General features: G+C 47.7%; 1 protein-coding gene across 13 annotated transcripts in view; it reads right to left on the bottom strand.

The window, feature by feature from the left end:
- The window catches only part of KALRN (kalirin RhoGEF kinase), a 641,300-nt gene that overhangs the window by 121,795 nt on the left and 491,870 nt on the right, over window positions 1–27,635 (bottom strand). For all 13 annotated transcript variants that reach the window (XM_034659631.1, XM_034659642.1, XM_034659663.1 and 10 more), the window contains exon 34: window positions 15,655–15,901. In XM_034659631.1, the coding sequence (XP_034515522.1) occupies window positions 15,655–15,901 (247 nt within the window). The remainder of the gene's footprint in view (window positions 1–15,654; window positions 15,902–27,635) is intronic.

Here is a 27,635-nt window from a genome sequence, read left to right as displayed (position 1 = left end):
AGGAAACCATTTGAGTTTCCTCAAAAAATTAGAAATAGAATTACGATATGAACCAGTAATTCCACTAATGGGTATCTACCCCCAAAATACAAAAAACACTAATTCAAGGAGATATATGCACCGCTAAGTTTACTGCAGCATTATTTCCAATGGCCAAATTATGGAAGCAGCCCAAGTGCCCATCAACAGATGAATGGATAAAGTTGTGGCATATATATATATAGATAGTGGAATATTACCCCAGCCATAAAAAAGAATGATATTATGCCACTTGCAACAACATGGATGGACCTAGATGGAATAATGCTAAGTGAAATAAGTCATTCAGAGAAAGACAAGTATCATATGATTTCACTGTACCAGAGCGGAAATGNGGGGGGGGGGGGGCATGGGTGAAATAGGTGATGGGGATTCGAGAGTACACTCATCCTGATGAGTACTGAGTAATGCAGAGAACCGTTGAATTGCTATACTGTACACCTGAAACTAATATAACAATGTTAATTTTATTGGAATTAAGATAAAACAAATCAAGGCATTAATTATTTTTGCTGTTGTTCTTAAGGCTCCACAGGTGATTCCAGGGTGGAACTAAGTTTAGGAATTGATGCCTAGATCTTCCTCCCCCAATCCCCTGGAGATTCAGATTAATTCACTCTGGGTGCATCTCCACTTCAGTAGTTTTAAAAGTTCCCCAGGTGTTTGTAACACGTAGCATAGTTTGAGAACCAGTAGTGTGGTGTAATAGTTTCCGGACTTGAGTGTGTATCAGAATTACCTGGAGGGTGAGTTAAAGCATAGGTTATTGGGTTCTGCTCCCGGAGTTTCTGATTCAGTAGAACTGGAGTGGGGCCTGAGGATTTGCATTCCTATAGGTTACCTGGGAATGCTGATGTTGGTACAGGGGCCACACTCTGAGAACTACTAATGTAGAGAATTTTTCCCATGTGTTTGCAATCTATACACTTTCTTTTTGTAATAGCATCTTGATTTTTTCTTTGAGGAAGCAGCCCTCCTCCATTCTCAGACCATGTGTTTGGGTATACCTGACATCCTTCCCCATCCACCCTCCATTCCAAGGACAGGTCCATGACCTGGGCTCAGCCAATCAGTTATAGGGATTGATTCAAATTTAACACATGACCCAATTTTATCCAAGGAGCATAAACCGTGAGAGCTTAGCAAGAAGTCCTGGGATGGCAGCAATCCCTTCCCACAAGATTTCTAAGTTGGTGGAATGTTAGCCTGAAGCAGCTGGAGACCACCTGGCCATAATCACATAGAAAGAAGCTGCCTGAGAATAAAGTCAACATGGAGGAAAGAGATAAGAGAGCTAGAGACAGAGATAGAGATGAGACACAAAGAGAGACAAAAAGACAGACAAACTGGGGGAGAGCTCTGATGATATTATCTGAATAACTAGAAACACTTCTTCCCAAAGGCTTATTGCGTCTTGGACTCTGCACACCCAGATAAACTCCTTTTTGCATAAGACAATTGAATGTCCAATTTCAGGGTTTCAAACACCTACCCATCCATTCCCAAAGTTCAGGCTAAGAACCCCTGAGCTATAGCATGTATCTTTAGCGTGTTCTTAATTTCCAAACAGATGGCTGAGCCTCATTCTTATTTGGCAGTTTGTCTTAGTGAGGTCTCCTCCAAAGTTCATTTTGCACGAATTAGGCTTTCTATCCACTTTGTGTGTCTACTTTATGTCTCGTCTGCATTCCTCACCACAGTGAACCCCAAGGAATTCCCGCTGGTCTCAGCCTGCAGATATACTGGGCCTGGTACACCATAATGTGGGGTCTAGAATGAGGGACTAAAGGGACTGCCCTCTCCTCCATGTCAACCACAGGCTTCAGTAACACTGGACAGTGGTGACCTCAGGCATCTGCCCTTTCCACCGACAGAATATTGTCCTTCAGGCTTCTTCAAATTTACAGGCACAGAGATTTTCAAAATCACATCACTTCTACACATTTCTTAGTGTGAGTTCAGCCAGAGATGGTGCCCCACCTCAGGTCAAGTAGAGCGTACACCTTCTACATACCATGCCTGCATAGGCTCAGTGGGGGCTGTGGATGTGGCTCCTGGTAAATTGGAGACAGGCCATGCTTTCCTCATGCCCCCTGGCCTGCCTTTTCCTCCTCCAGCACAGACTCTCACTTCTCCCAGATTCAGACCTAGTTTCTTAAAGCTCTGCAGGAGATTTCAGAGTCAAGTCAGGGTTAAAAACCACTGACCTTGGGGCTCACGGCCACCTACACTCTGAGATTACTTCCTGCATGGTTGATGTAGAGCTTAGAGACACCCAGACTTGGATGTTTTCACTTCCTCGAACTCTGACAACTGGTCCCTTCATTCATTCTGCTGCTGCCTGTTATTCTCCCCAGTGGCTAATTGCAGGTCCCTTAATCCTCATCTTCCTGGTGTGGACTTCTGACCTGTGAACTGCTTGATTATTGATGCCAGGGTGGTTCATAATTTTTTCCCAATTACCTCACCCTGATTTCCATTTGTGATTATGGCTTAAAACTCTAAGACAGTTACTGATTGTTTATTCAACAAATGGTTGGTTTTTGAACATCTACTATCTGCAAGTCACTTAGCTCAACTGTATACGGGGATTTGGGAAATTTATACGGGAAATAGAAATTGAATAAGACATGTATCCTGAGCAAAGACAAAGAACTGGGTGAGTTCTGGGAGAAACGGTTGGTTCAATTTTTTTTTTTCCCTGTGGGAGAAAAAGGGAACTGGAGGCAGACCAGGACAGGGCATAGGTAGAGGTTTTGTCTTTATGTGAAAAAGAGGAACTGAGATAATCATCATCAGTAACCTGAAACTCTTCAGATTAGAGACTGGAGGTGCACAGTGTGCATTACTTCTATATTTAATTTGAACCCCAAATATGTCTTACAGAACTATGTAATGTCCGCATGGGTAACTATTCCCAGGCAATATGTGCCATTTTAATAGTAATGTCTACAGAAAAAGGCATGACTGCCAGCATTATGCACAGTAATCTCTTCTCTGTTTAGCGTGGTCTCACCATGGCACCATTGCCGGCCCTGGGGGGGGCCACAGACTCCAATGACAAAAGCATCCCTAAGCTCATCCTGTATGTGTAAATGGATTTCTCCGTGCTTGCCTGACACCTGTCTGACTCTTTCCGCTGACTCACTCACACTCAGGAACATGAAGCCCCAGAATATCCTGTCAATCTTCCTCTTTGTTTTCAGGAAGAAAGTCTCACTGATCACTCTCTGGTCTGAACCAGGCCCCAGGTAGGGAGGGGGAGGTCTAGGCCGTATCGATGAAATCAGTGGGATTTCACTGAGGACGCAGGTGTCTCCCCAGAGCAGCCAACGTTCCTGCTCCATGGGGACAGAGAGGTCAAGCTGCGGGCAGCCAGGACAGGTTCCTGGAGATCTGTGCTGAGCGGCCGCCTGAGCTCGGGAGGAGACAAGCTCTTTATCAAAGTGAAAGATGACTGATGCTGGAGTTGCTAAAAACAAACCCTTCCAGGTTTTATCTACTTCCAGAAATGTTTACTTCTAAGTAGGTCAAAGTGTTCCTGAAGTAGGGCAGGAGCAAGTGCCAGTCTATATCGCTTTGACTGAGTTCCAATTCAGAGAGGCTTACCTTCCCTAAGCGGCCACCACAAGGGATGGCACGTCCTGTCCGACCCTCTGTGCCACCTTCCCTCCCCCGTGTGGGGGGACGGCTGCAGCAGCTGGGAGACTCATGGGGCACCAGGCAGACGGTTCTCACATATCAAATGCAAAGTGGATTTTGCCTTGATGTAATTCAGGCCAGTTTACTGAAGACTTCAATAATAAGAGGAGTGTGGAAGACACTGCCCATCCTTATTGCGGAGTTTTCAACCATCCCAAATAAATGTGAGGTACTTAGTCCACGTGTCCCCAGAACAGACTTCCCGGGAAACAGGAATGCAAAGATTTCCTCAGTCAAAACTCCTGACTGACATCAGAACACTATTCCCAGTTCCCATCCTCAGGCTCCCGCTAAAGCTTAAGTCAGCTCCCACTACAGTTTCGAGGGGATGGAGAACACAGTGAACCTGGTGCTTCACACAGAAACTCCTTAGAGGTCCTTGACGCATGGTTTCCCTCCCTTGCAATATTTACTGAGAACTTCTTATATGGCAGCCATTGTTCTAGATACTGGGGATAGAGTAATGAACAAAACAGACAACATCCCAGCACTTGTAGAGGGAACTCAGGGGGTGGAGCAGCAGCAGGAACAGAAAATAAATGTTAACAAATGTCACCCTGTGATGATAAATGCAACAAGGAAAGTAAAATAGGGAAAGGGGTGCACAGCACGGGGGAGAGGGTGGGATTTAAGCAGGTGACATTGGAGTGGAGATACGAAGGATGTGTGGCAGCAAGCAGTCCAGGTATCTGCAGAGCTGCAGGATCTGGGGTGGCCCAGGCCCAGGGAACAAAAGACGCTGGGGGAAGAATGTGCGTGGCTTGACTGGACAGTAGCTCCGTCAGGCAGGCTGGTCAGGAGAGTGGTAGGACATGCTAGGAAGAGTATGGTCCCACCAAACCTGTCCACATCCTAATCCTTGGAACGTGGAAATGTTACCTTACACAGAAAAAGACACTCTGCAGATGTGATTAAGTTAAGGACCTTGAGATGGGAGGTTATCCTGGAATATTCCAGTGAACACAATCACATGAGTCCTTAAAAACAGAGCCCCTTTCCAGCTGTAGTCAGAGGGAGACGAGACTGTGGAAGGAGAATCTGACATGCAACACTGGGTTCTGAAGACGGACTAAGGACAACCAGCAAAGGAATGCAGGTAGGCCCTAGGAGGTGGGAAGTCGAGGAAACAACTTCTCCCCTAGAGCCTCCAGGAGAAATGCAGCCCGGCTGACACCTTGACGTTAGCCCAGTGACACGTGCGTGGGACTTCTGACCTACAGACTGTAAGAGAGTAAGTGTGTGTTGCGTGCGGCCACTACGTTTGTGGTGATTGGTCACAGTGGTAAAGGAAGACCTAGCAGACAATGTCAGACAGCAGGCCCCAGGTCAGGATTGTAGGAGCCGCCTTGCAGCCACAGGAACGACTTGGCGTTTAGTCCAGGTGAGACAGGAGCTAGGGGACTGTTTTGCGCTGAGGAGGGTCTTCAGCCCAAGGTGCCCCCTCTCCCCCAGCAGCTGGGAGCCAGCCAGGGTAAATGTCTATTTGCCCACCTGAGCAGAAAGGGAGGAAACCAGAGCTCCCATGGCCTATAGGGCCTTGTTGAAAGTAAGGCAAGTGATATTATCGAATCCGAGGCCCTGGCTGGGGCTGGGGAATGGTGGTGGGAAACGAGATGGCCCAGTCCTATCCTCAGGGCAAGGACAAAGAAGGAGGCAGGCTGTTCAATGAGAGGCCAGCCTCTCTGCTCCTGGAGCACAAGGAGCCAGTATTAAATACGGCACTAGGTAGAAGCTGAAAGACTTTAACACGTTGCCAGGTTTGGGTTCAGGCTGCAGTTTCAATCCTACACAGGTCCTGGATGAGGGGAAGTTGTTCTCAAGGTTCAAGGGCCACAGGGGAAGGAGTCCAGGGGGCAAGAGGAAGGTCCTGACCACAGTGTCCTGCCAAGCAGCGTCAGAACACCGCCACTGAAGGCCGCTCTGGTGTGCCTCCAGGGGCTGCTGGAGGCAGCCTGTAGGAGCCTTTTCCTTCTGAGCTTTCCCGAGCACACAGGGCAGGCATGTCCCCAGTAGTCAGACCACCAGCACCTGCTCCTTCTCTGCTTCCTGAGCCACATTCAGTGCCTGGCGTTCCTGGTCTCTTTGTTCTTTTGGCTGGGGGGGGGATGGGGGTGGTAGTGGTTTCAGCTAGCTTTGTAAGAGCAAATGGCAGTGTCTTCTTTTGGGGGAATATTTGGATTGCTGGGGTGACCTCCTCTCCAGCATCTCCAGCCTCTCCCCAGAAGGCACAGGCAATGGCGGACTTCCCTCTCTGGAATTGGATTCTGAGGCTCTCATCCTAGCTCTGAGCTCCATCTTCTGGCTCAGGAGGTTCCAAGGAACAAGGCTGCTACTCAAGTCTCACCCTCCCTCCCCTCTAGATGAGAAGGGGCCTCATCTTCACGTAGACCTCACAGATTTGCAGTGGACACCAGAAGGCATGAAAATATGCTATTGAAATGGGCATTTGGCATAAGCTAAGTCACAGCAGGCTGGCCTCAGAAAGGAAAAAGGCAGAATCTCTGCGGAGGGACCCAGGGAAATCCATTCTCCCCCTGACAGCACATGCCCTCCTCTTGCTTCAACCGTACTGGGAGGCAGTGCCACATGGGGTGTGTTTAGAGGAGGATGTGGCCTGGCCTGACATCTTCCTATTTGAGTCTTCGATTCAAAGCCCTTTCATGTCCTAAATAATATCGGATGGAGAGTAGCCAGCTGCAGGTAGGACATCTTGCCCAGAACAAAGTAGACCTGGGGCTCACATTCCAACAATCCTTGCTCTCTTTTATTCTTTAAAATAAAAGGGGGGGGTAGTGAGTATGGACTGGATGGCCCCTACGTCTCCCTCTTCCTGAAACTCCATCCTGTGAGGGCTCCCAGACTGTTGGTCAATAACCACTGAGCCATTTCTGGCCCATACCATTGAGGCATGATATCCCCACACCCATCCCAACCCTTGACGTCTCGCACTGCCCTCCATCACACAGGTCAGGCCATCTCTACGGTGTGATCCTAATGCTTCCTTCAATGACCACAGTTCATCACTGAAAGAGAATAGGTCACTGAGAAGGGCAAGCCAGGGAATAACTTCAAAAATTTTCAGTTCAAATATCAGATAGGGGGTGCCTGGGTGGCACAGCGGTTAAGCATCTGCCTTCGGCTCAGGGCGTGATCCCAGCGTTATGGGATCGAGCCCCACATCAGGCTCCTCTGCTATGAGCCTGCTTCTTCCTCTCCCACTCCCCCTGCTTGTGTTCCCTCTCTCGCTGGCTGTCTCTGTCTTTGTCAAATAAATAAATAAAACCTTTAAAAAAACAAACAAACAAATATCAGATAGGATCTCAACTCTCTCGGTAGAAGGTAAAAGAAAGAAGAAAGGAGTAAACCATTATTTGGGGGGGAATCATACAGCTAGACAGACCTGCTGTTGGTAGCCTGGGGGAAGGGCCCAGGATAAGCCAGGAATAGAAACTGAAGGAAGCGGAGTACAGGCTAGAGACAATACTGGGGCCTTTGCAGAACCTATGCATGGGGGGCGCCTGGGTGGGTCAGTTAGTTCAAGTGTCTGCCTTCTGCTCAGGTCATGGTCCCAGGGTCTTGGGACTGCGTCCCTGCTTCTCCCTCCATCTCTCTCCCCGACTGGCTTGTGTTCTCTCTCTCTTGCTCACTTCCTCTCAAATAAATAAATAAAATCTTAAAAAAAAAAAAAAGAACCTATGCATGAAACTAGAAACTGAACCCTGACTCTTGAACAGCCCTGGAAAGGATTCAGGCTGGACATATACTAGACTCACCTCTATGGAGCTGTCAGAGCTGGGACAAAGGGCAGGTAGGGAGACTAACATTAACTGACCTCTGGTGAGGTCCTAGGCTGGGAAGTCTGACACAAGGGAAGTAAGTACTGTTGCCCCTTTTTATAGACTTTCAGGATCTTGCCCAAGGACACGAGCTAGTCAGCGGCTGACCTGGGATTCAGACCCAGGTCTTCCACATCAGGACTCGTGGTCCCTCCACATCTGTCATCTTTCATCTCATGGCCTGCTGTTACGCTCCACGGCAAGCTTCATGGTAGGCAGGCCTCTTGTTTCATTCTAAATAGCCTGTGTACATGACAACATGACCAATTTACAGTTTAAAAGCACCTGGCTGGCTCAGTCAGTAGAGCATGTGACTCTTGATCTCAGGATTGTAGGTTCGAGCCCCATGTTGGGTATAGAGATTGCTTAAAAAAAATCTAAGAAAACAAAAGCATTTATACTTAACACGGCCACCTATGAGCCTTCCAGCAACTCTGAGATATAGGCATTTTTATCAGCTTCCCTTTGCATAGGTGTGGAAACTAAGATAAAGTGACTTTCCACTCATTCCCCACCCTGTCCTTTTCTTAGCCCATCTGGCTCCCTGAGAACCAGACCCTCACCTGTTTCCTCAAGGATGTGTAAGTACACTTCTAAGAAAAAGAAGGATGATTGTAATACATTAGATTGAACCATTTCAAAATTGCTGATATTCAACCATTTTTGACTAACAAAAATACCAATCTCCTGTGGTTCGGATCTAATAAATTTGACCTTAAAACGAAGATATTGATGCTAATAAGCATGGGTGGATTAAGCATAGGACACCTAGGGTCATCACTTTAGGTTACCAGCTCACCTGATGTGGAGAGAAAAAAGCAGACATCTTTAGGACTGAAGGGGATTGTGCAGGTAATTCAGGAAGATAGGGATGAAGGGTAATAAAAATGCTCTTTTAGAATAAGCAGCAATATGAATGACTGTCGGGAATAACCAGGAAGAAAGATGTGCCCATAGAGAGCCTCTGAGTGGAAGTTGGTCACCTCTAAGCTGGGCCCAGAGAGAAGGAGACCAGATCAGAGGTGTGTGTGAGGGACTGGGGGGTGCTCGATGTGCAGGGGTGAAGCCAGACAAGACAGCTGCCAAGTTCCTAAATCCAAGGATGGTTAAGAGGACTTCTAAAACCACACACACATAATCATTTTAAACAAGTTAGGATTGTTGAATTTAATCCAAAATATTTTGTTCTGCCCTAAGAAATTAATAAAAGATGTACGTAGAAAAGGTACAGAAAAACTACCTTAGTAAAGAAGTATCTAACCTTTTATATGCAAATTACTTTGTTCTGGATAAAAATCAGGAGATGCAGCAGGAGAATTAGGGGGGACTGTAGAAAGGAGAACAGGAGGAGGGATGGGCAGGAAACATCTGGATTTCAGCACAAAGAGGAATTCCTCACCATTAGAATCGCACTAAAATGCAGCAGGCTTCTTCTAGAAATAATGAACTCCTGGTCCCTGGGAGCGTTCAAGTAATGCTTGGCTGCCTGTCAGAGAGAGACATGCAGAAGGGGCTCCCTGTATTAGGGAGAGAGTGAACCAGAGGACCTTTAGTGTGCTTTTCAATTCCAAGATTCCAAGAGTCCATAAAAGCCAGCGTTCGGAAGTGAAATGAAATCAAATCAAGGACCACTTTTGTTCAATTATAAAAAGAGAAATTTTAATTCTAACTTTTAATAATTCTGAAAAATGACTAGGAACTCCTTTTAGAATCTCAACCAATGCCTCTCCATCTGTCTTAAAACATACTTTACTTCGAGAAGTATCAGCGCACAAATTTGTTACATTTCTCATGCAAATGCACTATTTTTTGGTTTCAGTTGTTCTTATCCACCAGTGTTGCTTTTTAAAGACTTCACTGCCATTTTTCACTGCAAACACACTGCATTCAGCTATGTTATTCTTAAATATGATTTCGTGGGCTAGCCTGGAAACCCATTCCCATCCCCATGCATCACTCTCATGTGTACAATTTTGTTCTAGGAGAAAGTGAGTTCTGATTTCCAAAGTGACTCCCTCAGAGCTGGTCAGTTACAGATGCACAAATGGAGCGGGAGTGTAGACCAGCAACGACAGTTTCAACGTGTTACTCCGCACCTGAAAGGAAATGTCTGGGGACTATTGATCCTCCGGGTATTTCTTCAGCTTGACGTGGTGAATCCCTGCAGTGGGCACACGGAGTCAACTCAAACCTGGGAATAGCCACTCCTAACGCGGAATCGCGCTGACAGCTAAGAGAGAGACTTCCGGCGGGCTCTCCAGAGTCAGTAGGCAGGAGGAAGCTTTTAGTCTCTGGATCTGACAGCAGAGGGGATAGGAAAGGCCCATTCTGGTTCCTGGCAGCAGAAAGTACAGGAAGTTCTCATTCTGCAGAAAATCAGCTGGACAGGCTGGACCGGCTCCAGGGTTAGGCCTGCCCCTATCAGAAGTGGCCTCGGATCGGCGTGCTAGCCATCCAGGGGCCGATCAGAGTTTTTCTGCTCTAGCTGGGGACACCAGGATCTTTCTAGTGGGCAAAGCATCCACAGGACAACAATCTGTGTGCCTGCTGCTGCTACCTCTAGGGAGGGAGCACACAAGGCCAGAGGTGGGAGGGAAAGTGACAGAGAGCAGGGTGTCTGGCCACCTCTCTCTAAATGCTCATCCAGCCCGACTGGTTGAGTAAGGGCAGCCTGGTCAGATGGAGGCACGATGAACTCGAGTGCCTGTCACAAATGTCTTCAGAGTTGGGTGGTCATGCAGCACCCTGGTGAAGAGTGAGACCTTGGGAAATGGACGGACTGGCTTCGAATCGAGGTCCACCACTTGTAAGTTATGTGACTTTGGGCAAGTGACCTAATCTTTCCAAGACTCACTTTCCTTGTCTATAAAATGAGAAAATAGTGTTGTTTCTTGTATTAAGGCACTAACCCAGAAACCTGGCCCACAGGAAGACTCAGTAAACATCAAGCATTTTTATGAGTTGGCTACAGACTTGATGTAAGTCAACAGTATCACAGATTCCCTCCCTCAGCACCTTCAGCCTGTTGGTGCTATGGCCTCCAGAGTCCACGGTCGCCACTGTTCTATACCTTCACACCCTCCACAGCCTGGACAAGCTGCTCCTGAGGCCGCTGGGTGATGACAGAGAAATCATCAGGAGACCCCACAGGAGAGCACTCCTTGTGAACAAGCCAGTGCCACCTGGGCCGCTGCCCCTTTCCTCTAGGACATCGGCTTGTAGGGCTCACCTCCCTGGACTAGGTTTTGTTAAGCAAAGGGGCGTTCCCCTATAGCTTCTCCAGGCATGAGGCTGGAGCTGGGGAAGAAACTGCAGGAAAGGAAAAGGAACACAGATGTCTCTATAGCTACATAGAGAAAAACCTAGACTAGTTTTTGGAGCCTGGGGCAGAGGCACCCAGGACCAATGCTTCCCCCCCCCCATTTAGACCATTTTTAAGTATACAGTTCAGTGGCATTAAGTCACAATCCGCCCATTGTTGTGCGACCACCATCACCATCCAACTCCAGAACTTTCTTGCGAAACTGCAACTGTAGCCATTGAACCCTAATTCCCCATTCCTCCTCTCCTTCCAGCTGCTCATAACCATCATTCCACTTTGTTCTATGACTCTGACGACTCTAGGTGCCTCATGTAAGTGGAACCGTACAGTATTTGTTCTTTGGTGACTGGTTTATTTCACTTAATATAATGTCTCCGAAGTTTATCCATGTTGTGGCAGGTGTCAGATTTTCCTTCCTTTTTAAGGCTGGATGACATTCCGTGGTTATGCATATAGCACACTATTTACCCACACAGCCGCTGATGGACACTAGGGCTGCTCCCAGCTTTTCACTGTTGTGAATAGTGCTGCTGTGAACACGGTGTGCAACTACGTCTTTGAGGCCCTGCTTTCAGTTCTTCTGGGTGTGTAGTCGGAAGTGGAATTCTGGATCATATGGTAATTCTATATTCAGTTTTTGAGGAACCCCATACTGCTTTCCACAGCAGTGGCCCCATTTTACTTTCCCACAAGCAGGGCACAGGGGTTCCAATTTCTCCGCGTCCTTACCAGTGCCTGTTATTTTTCTGTGGTCTTTAATTTTTAAAAAAATTTTAAAGATTTATTTACTTGTTTATTTGAGAAAGAGAGAGACAGCGCGCATGCAGGGGAGGGGCAGATAGAGGGAGCGAGAACCTGAAGCAGACTCTGAGCTGAAGCCTGAGCCTGACATGGGGCTTGATCCCAGGACTGCGAGATCATGACCTGAACCAAAACCAAGAGTGGGCGGCTCAACTGACTGTGCCACCCAGGTGCCCCAATTTTCTGTGTTTTTTTAAAAAAATAATAGCCATCGTAATGGATATAAAATGGTATCTCATTGTAGTATTGATTTGCAGTTTCCCAATTGTTAGTGTTGCTGCCCATATTTTCATGTGCTTATTGGCCATTTGTATATCTTCTCTGGGGAAATGTGTATTGAGTCTTTTGCCCATTTTTACATTAAATAGCTTTTTTGTTGTGTTGCATATTAATCCCTTCCAACTCATCTTTACCATCTCCTAGTAAAGGCGGCCAACCCCCTAAAGCAGAGACTCTCAACACTTGTGGAACATCAGAATTACCAAGGAACCAAAGAAATACTGATGCCCAGGACCTTGGTGGTTCTGAATTAACTGGTCTGGGGTGGGGGTGTGAGGCATCAGAAGATTTTTAAAAAGTCTCCTCCGAGTGGTTCTCAGATGTATCCAGAGTTGAAACCACTGCTACAAACTGTCTGCCCCATGGGAGGTGCTGCCCTCCCCCACTCACTGCTGTGAAAGCGAGAGGGGATAGATTCAAAAGAGGAATGATGAGGTCCCACAGCGCCCAAGCACAGTGAGGGTGGCAGTGTGGCGGCATGGCAGCAAAGTCACAGGAAAGGCAGGCCCCCCACTTCATCACACAGCCCTATCATCAGTCCTGCCGCAGATATATCGGGAGGAAACAACCAACCACTGTCTCCTGAGAAGGCACGGGAATGAAAGACAAGAGAGAAGCCCTCGAGCTGCCCGGAAGCCCAATGGGCAGAGTGTGTGTTGAAGAGATCTGGGGCACAAGGTGGGAGGCTTGGCTCTACTCAGCTTTGCCATAAACTTTCCCTGTGGCTTCTGAGCTTACCTTGCTTTCCTGTGCCCAGGAGTGCCCCTAGAAGAAAGGAAACTGGGTAGTGCACTGCTTCTCAACCCTGACTGTACCTTGGGTTCACCCAAGGAGCATTTAAAAGACACTGACCCTCAGGTTCCACTCCAGAAATTCTGAATCCCGTTGTTTTAGGCGGGGACTGGGCGTTGTCATTTAGTAAAGCTTCCAGGTAATTCTATGTAGCCAGGTTTGAGAGCCGCGGTCTAGGGGTTCTCCCAAGTACCCTCTCAGTGTTAACATTCTGAGGTTCTGCCTCCATTTCTGGGGGCGACAGTCATGGCCTGAGCACTCCTGTGGCACTTTGCGCGTCCTACCGATACTGCCCTGCTTCTCACAGCCCGCAGGAGCACCGACCTGATGCTCTCTGCAAAGGTTAAGAGGACCAGTTCCCTTCTAAGAACTGAAAAAGAAACAGATTCTGACCTCTAGTGACATGGGATGAGGCTGCATCCCCCAGGAGAATGTTTTAGTCTCAGACCAGCTGTGCGTAACTGTGAGGCGGAGCGCCTGCTGGAGGCAGGTCAGCTGGGAGGAGAAAAGGCCAGGTGGCCAGCAGGCAGCCAGTCGGAATGGGAGAAGGAAGAGTTTACTGAGTTACTGCTAAGAGACCAATACTCCCGGCAGGCCCTGGAGAGCGAGGAGGCTTTCCAAACTGGGGCGTGTGCACGAGTGCACAATACTTCAGATAAGGCCGAGTTAGGGCCATACGGGCTACTTCATGGAGCCCCACCTGCCAGGAAATGGACACCTACGTGTACTGAGCCCACACGGGGAAGAGGGCGGTGCGAGTTCACAGGCTGCCCTCTGAAGGGCCTGCTCATTGGCCTATGCTTGGAGAGAGAGGAACCAGCGTGCAAACAAACAGAGCCAAAGAAATGGGTGGTAGGCACTGGCTGGGGACTGCCTTTAAGAAGCCATGCTGGCTGGTGGAGAGAGCCAGAAAGTTCCATGTCTGCCTCCCTCCCTACTTTCTCTCTTGCCCTCTCGTTTCCATCCCTCCTCCTTAGTGTCCCTTGTCCCTTAACTCTCCACCAACCCCTCTCCCTCTAGAGTTCTCACCCCGAATGCCTCTGGACCACAGATCCCCTCTGCTGGCTCTCTGCCTCTGTGTGGTGGGTTTACTCCTGCCATGCCCCACAAGAAGTAGGGGCCCAGGGTGGGGGGGGGCAAGGAGCAGATGCAGGGTCCACCCAGCCACAGGCCTATGTCAGGAAGTCTCAGCTCTTCTCTGGAAGTAGAGTCCTTCCTGATGGAACCACCCACACCTGCACACCTTCCCTGGCACAGGACATGCTGTCTTTGGTTTTTTCTCCAAAGATGGGTGTCTGTAGAGGGGGTGTGTGGGAGTTTATAGCTATTTTGCTGACTAACTGATGACAAGTGACATAATAGCTATACTACGTATTGTGGGCGTGCCGGGCGTGCTCTAAGTGCTGTGTGTACTTCACATCGTCCACCCTCATAATTCTGGCCCCTTTGTGCCCCAGTCCCCCCTCAGTCAGACTTCAAACAGCCACATTCCTGAGTTTCTCCAGTGGCTACTTTAAAGGACAGAAGAGCTATATCTGCAATTCAAACTCCGCACAATTTCCTGATACCGGCCCTCTTCAGTCTTCAGACAAAAAGGGGGAGAAGCAGGTGATGGCTGAACTAGGGGAAAAGGACACAGAGGTGTGTGTGTGTGTGTGTGTGTGTGTGTGTGTGTGTGTGTGTGTGTGTGTAGAGACGAGAATAAGGTTTTAGTTTCCAGTTCTCTCCTGGTGGAAAAAACCCCAGGGACACCCTTGGAGGAGTTGGGCAGCACGAATAATGCAACCTGCTACCGCCACCTGGTGGACAAAAGGAGGAAGTCAGGCTGTGGAAGTGGACGGATGGAATTTGAATCGGGAACATTTCAGCAAATTAATTAGCCCTCAGTACCCAGGAAGTCTGTAGCGGGTCTCTGTGGTGACCCTGATGTCCCTGCCTCCCAACAGGTCCCCACCCTCTCCCCATTTCATAAATACCCAGCAGGGTCTGCACAGAAGGCCCCCCTGATGTAGATCATCTGACCAGTTAAGAAAATAAGCTCAGAAGCAGGAGACCTTGGTGTCACCTTCTGGGCCTCAGTTTACTCAATGTAATGACTCAGTGAAAGACTTAAAGCCCCTGCCAGCTTTGTCTTTTGAAGTTAGTGGTTTTCATACCAGAGTGAGCATCAAAGTTCCCCGGAGAGCTTGTTAAAACACAGACTTTGGCCCCTGCTCCAGGCGTTTCTGACCCCGTAGGTCTAGAGTGGAGTCTAAGAATTTGCATTTCTACAAGTTCCCGAGGGATGCTGATGCTGCCAATCCAGAGACACCCCTCACCTTGGAGAATCACTGTTCTAAGTAGTTCAGCCTCCTTGGTGCAAGAGAAAAAGTGAATAAACAAGCAGAGAATTTATATAGAATAAATAACAGAGAGCTTATATGAAACAGAAGCCAGGGCTCAAATAACGTATCCATCAGAGCCCCATAAATAAGTGTCTTGCACCATGCAGGGCTGAGGAGAGGCTCAAACTGTCAGGGAGCCCAGCGCAGCTCTGGAGCAGGAGCATGGGTCAGTGCAGAAGGGAGAATGCTAGGTGCTGGCCATAGGGAGAAGACTTCCGAATGCCGTGGGAGAGCTGGAAGAGGTCTTAGAGGCCATCTAATTCAGCTTTCATTTTAAGATGAAATGGTCTCACAAAGGTTATATGACTTTTCCAAAGTCACACGGCCACTCGGTAGCTCTTCAAGTTCCCAACCCGCTCTCTTCACAAGCAGGTCCCAGAGGAATCCCACAAGGTCCGACAGGTTCACAAGACAGGTTAGTTCCATGATGTTCTGGGATTAGGGTGGGCCAGCGCCCCAGCGGCCCTTTGCACATGCCCGCCCCCTTGGTTCCGCCTACCTTTCACCAAGGGGAAGAAGCAGTCCATCTCCACGCTGCTTCGGGAATGGGAGATGCACAGGGCGCTGCTGGGAACCAGGCCCTCCTGGGGGGGGCTCCGTTCCGTGGTGCGGACCAGACACCAGCCCGGCCGCTCGCTGGGCCGCTCCAGCAGCTCCACCGTCTGGCCCACCTGGATGGTCAGCTCGCTGCTGTGGCCCGCATTGAAGTCCTGGAGGACCACGGTCAACTCACATCCGCCAGAGAGCTTGGGGTAGGGCATGGAGTGAAATGTGAGAGGTGGAAGGAGGAGATGGTGGGCCAGAGGGGAAGGGAGAAAGGATGCATGCAGAGGAGAAGAGGAGGAGAGGAAGACAAAGGGGAAAGATGGGATCCGGAGTGGAATGAAGGCAGAAGATGGAAAAGGGAGTTGGGAACAGGAAAGAAAACAAGAAAATAAAGTAATTGACACAATGCCATTCAATCATTCCGTCGCTCGAGCTCGGGCCACAGTCTGGAGCCTGCCCAGGACCGAGCTTGATTCTAATTCCTTCTTGTTCGCCTGGAGTTATTCTCATTTTCCTTTCCCAAGCTTCCAGCCAACTGTGCCCTCTACCCCCTGCCCCAGTATGTCCCTTACTTCTTCCCAGGGAGCTACCTTTGCCCCATCCCTGCCCGTGACCACCCTCTGACTCTCACGGGCACCATTTCTAACTCACTCACTCACTCTTACGTGCTTCTAGCTGAAGTTTGGGAATATTGGAAGAGCTAACCTCCTTCCTCCTAACCTTTGCAACCTTCCCCCTCCACATCCCTAGTTGGACTCATCAGCTGAAAACAGAGGCTGCCAGTGACACAAAAAAGAAGGAGGCATCCAGTCAAAGGAAAAAGCAGAACAGAAGGGGAATAGAATCAGCTTACCTTAGCCCAGCCACTGGGGACCAGGGCAGGGAATGGGAAGAGAAGAAGAGGGGTCACATCGTATGTAGGAACTGTCCTTAGTGCCCCATCATGCCCTCCCCCTGCACCTGGCACTTCCCCACTGCACTGGTTCTGGGGCAGAACCAACAAAACTGGGAAGAGAGATGCCAGGGTAAGAATCACCTCTTCTAGCTGAACGCTGAGACCTTCACTTCTCACCATGAGGAACCACTAGTTATTAGCTTGTCTCACAGAGCTAAGCACAAAGCCTCTCTCTTGAAATAGCAGCGGCACTTAGGGGAAGAATGAGGGGAAGAGAAGGGAAGAAATGGGAGACCCAAAGGTCCAGCTGGGCAGCCTGTTGTCCCCAGGGTTCAGCCCCGACAGTGGCTCAGCAGGTAAGTCTCCCTACTGCCTCCAGGGAACTTGGCCTCAGTCTGTGCATCTCTAACGGAAGCCTCCAGGACCTGCGTTGTCTGCACCAGCAGCCCTACTAATGCACTAGTCCAAATACGCGGTGTAGCTATTTCTCCTACGTCCTGGGAGGCTTCTGCTGAATGGTAGACATAGCAAGCATCCCAGTAAGTAGAGAATCAACAGTCCCACAGGCCCCAGAGCTCAGCATTCAGGACAGTGAGAATTTCCCAGGCAAGGAACTTGAATGTCACAGCGGGCTTGAGAAGGCCACATGATGCATCAGACTGACAGCTGCCATGCGCATCACTACCAACCACCGAGCAGGGAGCCTGCTCGAAACACATGTCCGCGAATGGGCATGGTACTGCCGCTGAGAAGGGATCAGGAAGAGAAATTTGTAGGACAGAAGCTGGAAGAGGGAAAGAGACAGAAAAAGAAGAAAACACACTTGTTGCCTCATTTTTCCATTGAACTTTCTTAGTCCCATTAAATGCACAGACTCTACCCCCATCCCCTTCTGGTGTTCTTTTCCCTAAAGCATCATTTTGAGAAGGATGTTGTGGGATGGCGATACCTCAAGTCTGCAGAGTGCTTTTACACTGTGCAGAGGACCTTCACATTAACTCTCTACTTGGTCCTCACAACGGCCAGGTGCTGTTATCATCTCTACCTCATCCATCAAGAACTTTGAGCTCGGAAATGTCAAGAGCATTGGCTGGCACAATGAGTGTGCATAAAAACTGTGTAAGACGTTTATTAAAACTGCAGATAGCTTTGCTGGTCCCTCGCTTGCCCTAACCCCCAATCACAGGTTATGATTCAGGAAACCTAGGAATGCCTATTTTTAACAAGACTTCCCCAACTCATGATTCTGAAAAGGGGGTCCCTGAGATACTGCCTGAGAAACACTGGCTAGATAGTTTTCCCACGGTCACCCAGCTGGACTTGAACCTGTCCCTTGACCACAGATCCCATGTTCTTTATACCACATACCAGAGCAAATTATGTACAAGTTTTAGGGATGCTTGTGGTTGGAGGGGGCGGGAGGCAGGTGGGAGAAGGCATCACTGGCCTGGGCTCCTGGTCTTCTCAGGGTCGGCTTGGCCTGCATCAGGTTGCTTACACTTTTTGGACTGCAGTTTCAATCCTGACCAGTCTACACTACATAGGAACAGCTACATCACAGAAACACAAGTTTCACTGAGTTAATTTCCCTGATATTCTATTTCATTTTTTTTTTTCTCAGTTGCTGGTGGCGTCCCACTAAGTTGATTCCACTTTCCACTAATGGAAATTTGTAGAATTTGTAAATTCCATTTGTAGCATGTTAGACTAGATGACCACAAAACTGCCTGCTAACTCTGAGAATTCCTATCACTGTTCTATGCTTCAGGGGAGTCACTCCTCTGTGCCAACCTCCAGATTCCTCCCCAAGGTCAAGCATGCACATAGCCTGAGATGCAACTTGCAGCCCTTTCAGGGATGATGGGAATGGCCCTTTTGCAGCCTGTTGCAGCAAAGCAGGAGCCTGAGGCTCTGGTTACCAACAGCCCAGCATGTCACCAGACACAAGACCCACTGCCCCCTTGGACAAGTTACAGCCAGACCCACCCACAGGCAGGTGGGTGCTGCGGTGGGTGGGGGGGTAGAGGATAAAGAGCCTGGCTGTGTGCCTCTATAATTCAAAGATCAAGAGAAACCTGGGAAACACCAGCAGATGGTGGTTTTTGCTTCCTGTGGGCTGCGCAGGCCAGACAGAGGAGAAAGTGGAAGAAAGATGATCAACTGGCAATTTCTCTGGTGCTCACAGAGACCCAGCCAAAAACATTACGGCTCAAATATAGGATGAATGTCCTGGTTTGCCTCCCCTCAGTGGGGTGGTCAAAGAGATTTACCACACTCGTCCCCACTCCACGGCAATAAGGGAGTTCCAAACAGCGGCAGCAAGGGGCTTGGGGTAAGTGGATGAGTCAGGGTCAGGCAGACGGGCCTCTGAAGCAGTCCCTCCTCATTCTCTCCCCAGAGCAGCAGAGAAGCTTCAGGCTGCCCAGGGGACTCCGGTTCACACCTGAGAAACTCTGCTTCAGAGAACCCAGGACTGGAATCAGTCCTGGAAAGCTCAGGGCTGGGGTGGGGGGAGGGAGCGCAAGGGCAGAGGGGCCAAAAGACCTTGGAGGAATCTTGGTACGCTTCAAACATCTGTACTTGAAATCCTCAAAATCATTCATTCATGCCTCACGCTTTAAGCCGCCTCCCAGACCGTGATGAGTCGCGCCACCTACTGAGCATTAATTACAGAGTGTGCCCCTCGTTAACCAATAAAAACCAAATTCCCTCACAAATACTGAATGATCAGTTTCTTAGCAAAGTACATGTGCATTTTTCTCTCTGCCCGGTTCTGCAGCATGTCAGCGGGTCTGTCTGGAAGAGCCCTCTGGTCATTACTTTCTCTTCTGCCTTTTCCCATCTGGAAAGGACCAGTGACTGTGTCCCCCCCACCTCTCCCTGTCCCTTCCCTTTTGCAGTGCTGCACTCCGTTACAGTGGCACATTAAGAAAGTCCCCCTTTCTCTCCCTGAGCTAAATCTCTGTCTCAGAAAATTAAAAAGGTCTTCAGAGAATGTTGCAAACAACATCTTTGTTTTCACCTCATTCTTCTCTTGCCCACAGCCTTTAAGAACTGTTTCAATGTCCCCTGCAAATCTTTAAAATGTTGTCTCAGTGAACCAAGTTCCTATCGGACAGTGAGACCAGGGGGTGTGGAGGGAGGGTGCCCAAACTCTCCCCACCACAGAGGTCCCAGATGATACGAGAGGTGTCAGAAAGAGCTATCACACCCTGCTCCAAACTCGAAGGCTGCATCATGTTTGTACTGGTTATTTTCAAACTATTGGCTATGGATGCTTAACTTCCAGACTACCAATTCGATCCCACTCTAGCTTCCAAGACCAAACTCATTCCCAGGAGGGAAATGCTGGGAGCCTTGAGTTGGTAGCACAGACTCTCAGCGTGAATTCAGGTGTTCCTGAGTCTTCTCTGACCGTGCACCCCAGTTTCTATAATCTTCTCTCCTCTTATTCCCTTCACTGCACACCACCTCCCCCAGAAGTCTCCAACTTGGCCCCTTCCTGGGAGCTTCCAGGCATTTTCCCTGCCTAGCTCCCTAGGACATTGCCCAGGGCCTGCTAAACCTTTCTGATGCTAATCACTACTTAGATTTCTGCATGACCCACCCCACCCTCCTGCAGCTGAGTCATCATCTGATCCCAACCCCCCCCCCCCCNCCCCCCCCCCCCCCCCCAGACTTTCCCAGCCTCTCTCCTTCCTGCGTCCTGACCATTTCCTTTGGAGCCTGTTCCCGTGATGCCCAGTCCCTGGGTGGACTTTGCCCTCCTCGCTCCGAGGTGCTCCCAGGTGGCCCTCTCTCCAGCAGGTACCACTACACACACAGAGGAGACTTCATAACTGCCCTCGTTCTTACTCATATTCACCAGAAATGATTGCTTTCATTTAAGTCCATTTTTGCTTGGTTACTATCTGAACCTCCTGCGTGTATAAACAGCATGAGCTAGATTACCCCTAAGAACTTCCTTATGTTATGGAAAAAGATCTGATTATTCCCTGTGGGATTTCCAGTGATATTTGGAGAGGTAGACCATGACCCACCCAGCATTCTACTGTCGTCATTTCAGGCCCCCTCGCTTCTGCCTGCCTCTTTGTCTCCACCAGATTCTCCTGAGGGCTATGGACTCTGAAGCCCCTCACTGGCTATGTGACCAGAAGCAAATCACTTAACCTCTTGGTCTCAGTTTCGTCATCTGTGGAATGGGGATATAACAGTATTTGCTTCATTGGTTGCTATGAACATTAAATGGGATATATATTTTTTTAAGTTGGCTCTACACCCAACGCAGGGCTTGAACCCACAATCCTGAGACTGAGAGTCACATGCTACTGATTGAGCCAGCCAGGCACTCCAATGAGATAATTTTTAAAAAATATTTTACTTATTTAGAGATAGAAAGCAAGTGTGAGTGGGGAAAGGGGCAGAGGGAGGAGGACAGGGAGAGAATCTCAAGCAGACTCCCTGCTGGGCGTGGAGCCCAATGAGGGGCTCCATCTCAGGACCCTAAAATCATGACCTGAGCTGAAATCAAGAGTTGGATGCTCAACCCACTGAGCCACCTAGGCACCCTGAGATAGTAGTTTTAAAGCAGTTAGGGCAGTGCCATCAACAGACTAAGCTCTCTAAATGCTTGTTTATAAATGAATTCTAGAAGTATTAATTAATTATCATTATTATTTAAATTTGAGGGGAAGGTTAGGAGTAGAGAAGAAATGGTGAAAAGGAATCAATTGTCTGGAAACAGACTGTACCAGATATAAATAGGCAGGGAAATTATTATGAAAGTAAATCAAATCTTTTTCCCTTTTTATAATCTTAATGGAGTCTTGCCCTAACCCAGGCCAATTAGAAAAAGTGTCCTGAAGGCTTCTAGGGAAGGTGACTTCGATGCCTTTAAGGGTCCCCCAACTCAGCACAAGCTTTTTCTGCGAAAAGACAAGGGGATGGTGGGATCTTGGATCCCTTTACGGAAAATGAAGATTCATTCTGCATTGCTTTCCATGCACCATCCATCTGAAGAACACCCCCCGCCCAAGAGACTGACAACTGCCCACTGCACCTGCTGCCTGAGTCTGCTGATACTGGGAACATCAGCTCTTGACACTGCTTCGCCCATCAGATAAAGTCAGATTTCCTCCCCCTCCCCTGGCTGCCTGCCCTCTGATTCACTCTGGCTCATTCCTCCGTGGTACTCAGCCAGGGCGAGGCACAGAGTTCTCTGCATTAGCCTCTGCCTGTGAATGGCAATGTGGGAGGCCACAGCTGGTCTTAGAAAAATGTGAAGTTGGAGGGTATCTATTTGGTGTGGTTTTAGGGCACTGAGAGGACCTGCCAACTCCTGTTCAAAACAATCCTTCTCTCCCTCAATGACTCCGGCACCTGCTCCAATGCCTCCAATTCCACAGTCAGAGATGCATTTCATTTCATTAGATAATGTTCTCGCCATAAAATGTCTCAGAGCAGAGTATGTGTACAATTCCATTCCAACTGCAAAAAGATGAGAAGCAGCATGTAGGTGACATGCAGCTGTACTCATATAGCTTTAAGCATGAATATGTTCATAACAGCATTCTTTTAAACAAGAAAACAACTATAACATCAAACACCCCCTAAAACTAAAATACAAAACTTGAACAGGAAGGGAATCATTAAGCAATTATGATATATACACTAAGTGTTTAATTATGCAGTCATCAGGTATTCATAAAGCTTTAAAACCGTTACAAATTGCTTACCTCATATAAAGTAAAAAATAAAAAGGACCGGATATAAAGTTGCAAATATAACTAGGTGAAGAACATCACTAACAACAACCCTAGTCATCTGAAATTAACAGAAAGGAAATTCATCAAAATGTTAAGACCGGCTTTACTGGTGGGTGGAAAACTGGGTGATTTCACCCTTCCTTTCTAATTTCCAGTATTGCCCGATATTTCTGACCTAAACATTATTTTATAAGTAAAGTAACAATAACAACTTGTATGACAAGTCAACAATGGAATGGGGGAAAATGCAATATTCCAAGGAGGCATAATACTTTGAGGGGAAAAGGGGCAGTGGACAGAGGGATAGTTCCTAGCTCTGCTCCAGGACCACGGTGTGAGCCTCAGGAAAGACCCAAGTTGCTGATGATGCCTCTTTGTAGTGGCTTTAAAATCCATCTCTAGAAACGTCTGTCCCCACAGTCCTGTGAAATCTAGATGAGTTCTTCAGAAAGGAGGTCTCTTTACATGAGGTTAGTGTTCTGTTTCTACCCTGATTGAGATTTGAAACAGGTGTAAAGCAATATCTGGGCAGTGAGGGACACTGTTGTGGAGCTCTGGGATGCCTTCAGTCGGCTGGTAGGTAGCCTGTGTTGCTGCCAAGTCCAATTAAGAGTCGAAAGCTGATGACTGGCTTCATTTTTGTTTGCTGGAGCTGAGGCTGCTCTGACTGCAACTGATGGAGCGTTTTGGTTTAGGGGGTTCCCGTGGGACTGAGATGGAAGGCAGAGCCCCAGAGAGGCACAGAGAGTGGTCTGCGGTCGGTAGAGGTCTCAAGAATTGTGTAGAAATTAACAGTGGGAAGGATGCAGGAGTGGGAATCAGGAGGCCCTCGTGCTGGTGCAGGTTTTACCTGTGTGTGGCGTTGGGAAATCCCTTCCCCTCTCTGTACCTGAACTTCCTCATTCTTAAGATGAGGAAATTGCATTTTAATATTATTAATATTCTACGGGTGAAGTAGTTCCTATATTCACTCATTCACACACAACTCTGTTTAATTTTTTTGAGCACTTATCATTAAAAGGTTGTTTATTTATTTGTTGCCATATCACATATCAAAATGTAAGGTCCAGGAAAGCAGAAGCCTTGCTCATAGTCACATCTCCCAAGTCTAGAGTGACACCTGGCATAGGCAGCTGATCCACAAATACTCATTGAGTGCCTGAGTGAATGAAGCCCTCAAGCTATTGCCTGGTACAAAGCTGTGAAGTGTAGCTGCAAGGGCTGAGGTCTTGCACTGGCTGTCCACCTTCTCTTGTCAGTGTCTTCTCGACCCCACAGTTTATTTGTTCAGAAGCCCTTTTTGAGAAATTATCTCACCCTCTGATCGTCTGGCTATATCTTCATTAATTCCTAAGTGTGATAAAAATGACACAAGGGGGGAGATATAAACCATAAAGAATAAAGAGAATAAGAGGTAATAGTAGACAAGAGAAGTCAATATTTTTTTTGAATAACAGAAAATTCTGGCACAAGTGGGTTCTGACCCAGTAGAATGCAGATGAGATGCAAGCTCCTGCCATTAGCCCTGCACCACCCCTGGAAAGGCTAAGGAAGTGGAAGCACCAGGCTGCACTGAGGGTTGGAGTAGACCCCTTGTTCCCTCTTCTAGGCAATGTACCTTTTCCTGAAAAATTGAAATTCCCTGAGGGTCCACATACAGAATAGGGAGATGGCCACCATCCTTGATCTTGCTGTTTTCCAAGATACTGGAGGCCAAATATATACGTTTTACGCAGACTTGAGAATCTTTCTTTGGAGAAACCAAAAAGATATACAGATACTCAAATTCTGACATTTGGAGATCCCTCCCTTCACTGCAGAGTGAAACCTTCCATAAGTACACTCCTTCCATTACACAGAGTATCCACTCGGCTTTTTTGATGCCTCATTCATAAATATGAATCTGATCTGGCCAAAGATCCCCAGACTTTGCAGAAAAGCTCCTCTGACAGAGACCAAACTAAACACACAAGAAGGATCAGGCACTCTGAGGAAATAACATGCAGGCAGAACAACAACACTTCAGCAACACTATAATATCCTCAGAGACGTAAGAAAGGTATTATATCCACGAAAACAACAAGCTGCTCTAGACAGGGGCAACATTGCAGAAGGAGAAAGAGCTCTCAGAAATTACAACTATGGTGGAAGTGAAACATCTCATACGTGGGTCGGAAGACAGAGTCAAAGAAATTTTCCAGAGAGTAGGACAAGAACAGTGAGAGAGTAAAATAGGAGCGCAAATGTAAGAAAATTAAAGGATCGATCCAACAAGTACGAGATAGACAGAATGAAAAGGAATAAATCATCAAGAAAAATTCCCAGGACTGAAGAGCACAAACTGCCAAGTTGATACAATGTTCCAAGCACCTGCTGTGATGAATTTTAAAAAGACCTACTGTAAAGCACGGTGTCAGGACATACTGCCAGTGAAGAGGGCATTCTAAAAGCTTTGAGAGAGAGAGGAGGAAAAAAAGTCAGGTAAAATCCAACAAATCAAGAATCATAATGACAGCAGTTTTCAACAACAGCCTTAGAACGTTAAAGAAAATGGAGCAATTCCTTCAAAATTCTGAGTAGGAATTATTACCAACCTAGAATTCTGTGTCCAAAGCGTCAGTCAAAACGAGAGTACACGAAAGACTTTTTTTTAGACTTTCAAAGTCTCAGAAATTTGCCTCAGTAAGCATTCACCCAGGGGCCACCATTCGGATTAGCATGTTGGCCTCTCGATTTTTCTCTTTTATTCTTTCTTTGTTTTTTTGTTTCTCTTAATGTGATATGCCTTTGGTAGATACAAATTAAAATTAATCCCTTCATTCTCTTTTTAAAAAATGAGTTAATACATCGACAGATTTGAGCAGTGCCCGAACCACAAAATGGTTTTTTATTTAGCAAAGCATTTGTCCAGGCCTTATGTGAAAATCCTAGTCAAAGCTATGAAATGTGCGGTGAGATGATGGTGGTGGTGGTGGAGTCATGGCCTCGCTGAGGTGCAAGGGACTTTGGGGTTCATCTAATCCAATCCCCTTATTTGACAGAAGAGGGAAATTAATCACCCCAAGAGGAAGGACTTACCGCAGGAAGATAGTGTCTGAAAGATGGTAGATACTTAATAAACATTTGTTGAATGAATGAATGTGTAAGTGGGTAAGTAAATGAGTTAAGCCAGAGATCATCCATTGCTCTTAACTCATAAGTAGAAAAACTGAGGACCCCAAGAGATCCAAGATCAGACTTGGGTTTTCAAATTTTGGGCTCAGAACACTTCTTGCTAGACTTTGCTAAATTAATCATCGCTGCCACACTTCATGTCGTAAGGCTCTAGGTCTACACTTGCACCTCATGTATGGATATACGGACTGGTGTCAGTGTGGGAAGAGAATTTACAAATCCAAATCTTGACAAAGCTGCAGAGGACACGAAGCCGGTAGAGGCAGCTAAGATTATATTACAGATCACAGACACCAGGACCTTTGTGAGGTTCTACTCTAATCTCCCACTCAAGGCAGGACCCCTTACACGACATCTAGCTCTCTGTGTTACGACACTTCCCTTCTGGTGGAGAGCTGTGGTATTCAGAACATTTTCTTTGTTTTTGTAATTTCTATCCACGGTTCTTAGCTGCCCTCTAGGGTAATACAGAAGAAATTTCCCTTTCTTCCATGGAGCTCTACATATGTGAAGACTAGATGGATAATTCCTTAAGACTTCTCTTTTCCACACATTCCTTCAAATGGCTCTCAAATGCATAGTTTCCACTATTTTCATCATATTCTTCTGGATGAACTTCTGTCCCTCTTGATGTCACTGTCCCTCTTGATAGGGACACCTAGAACTGAACCCAATCCTTTAGACCTACTGTGCCCAGCACAGGCTAAGCCAAGCACTCACTTCCAGGCCTAGACACTGTACGTCTATCAATGGTCTGAGAGTCTCTTGTTGGCTGGCTTCTATTGAACATGTAGCCTCCTAGAGACCCCGATCTGACTCACGGGGTCTCCTCAAGTGAGCTTCTTCCTTTTCTCTACTTGACGCTTTAACTCAGAGAATTTTCTATTTATCTTTGTTAACTTCAAATTTCTAGTTAAAGCGTAGTGTTCTTGACTCTCTCATTTATCAGGTTAGTGATTCCTTCCGGGTTTGTGGCATCTGCAAACCTGAAATTTATGCTTGAATGTGAGCATACAATGTGAGCAAGTGAGAGACAAACATGGAGTGTCAGGTAGGAACAAGGACACAGCTCACCTAGGCTCGGAGCAGACTGGCACCATCCACCCAGAGAAGGAACTGCGTTTGCTCAGGGCATAATTAACACCAGGTGGACGTTATAGGGTCTCTGATTTGGCTTAATTTAATGTTTATTCATTTGTTAATCCAGTAAGAATTTATCGAATGCTAGCTGGAGGGTTAGAGCTCTCCAGGGAGGAAGGGAGGAAATGCAAACTGATAGCGAATTCCGTCTGCTCCTTATCTCTGTACTCCCTGTCCAGGTTTCAGAGACCATCAAGGCTGGTCACAAGCCATCAGCAGACACGGCTGGGAGGACACACAGCCTGCCAATGAATGGAGGCCTCTGCAACCTTGACCCCTTGTTGGAGAGAAGGGTCCTGACCGGGGGCGGGGCGGGGGGGAGTCTCCCAGGTCCTTTGTGCTTCCCTGAGGCTGCCGTTACTGATGTCCTGACTGTAGGCACCTGGGCACTTTCCTGCAACACACGCCAGAGCTTGAGAAAAAGGAAAGAGCCCACGGGACTGGCTCTGAAAACCCAAGGTTACGCGCCGCAGAGGGCTGAGAGAGGTGGCTGGGAGAAGCCAGGAGTACGAAGAGCTGCTTTGGAGGTACGGAGAGCTGAGAAGTTGTGGGCTGCCCTCAGGCATTCTCTCAAATTGTTCTCTGTGCGGTAGGGCAACACTGAAAAGTTGAGCTCCAGGGCCAATCTGGCCAAAGACCAGACAGGACTTCAAAGGCGTGTACAATGTCATCCAACCTCAGGTATTCAGATGTGGGTCACCATTTTCCATTCTGTGGGTCATGGGGTCTGGAGTCAGACTGCTGGGTTTGAATCTGTCTCCATTGTTACTGTCTGCATAACCTCAAGCAAGTTAGTTAGCCTCTCTCAGGCTAATCTTCCTTATCTACAAAATAGAGAAAACATGAATCATTGCAAGGATTCCCTGAGTTCACACGGGTAAACCGTGACACACATCACATGCTCAGTAAATGTTATCCGTTGTTTATCCAGTCGTCCTAACTTGGCACGTACCCATGGCA

Source organism: Ailuropoda melanoleuca, chromosome 1, assembly GCF_002007445.2.
Source record: "Ailuropoda melanoleuca isolate Jingjing chromosome 1, ASM200744v2, whole genome shotgun sequence".
NCBI lineage: Eukaryota > Metazoa > Chordata > Mammalia > Carnivora > Ursidae > Ailuropoda > Ailuropoda melanoleuca.
Note: the sequence above shows the minus strand (reverse complement) of the source record. Positions and strands in the feature narration are given on the sequence as shown.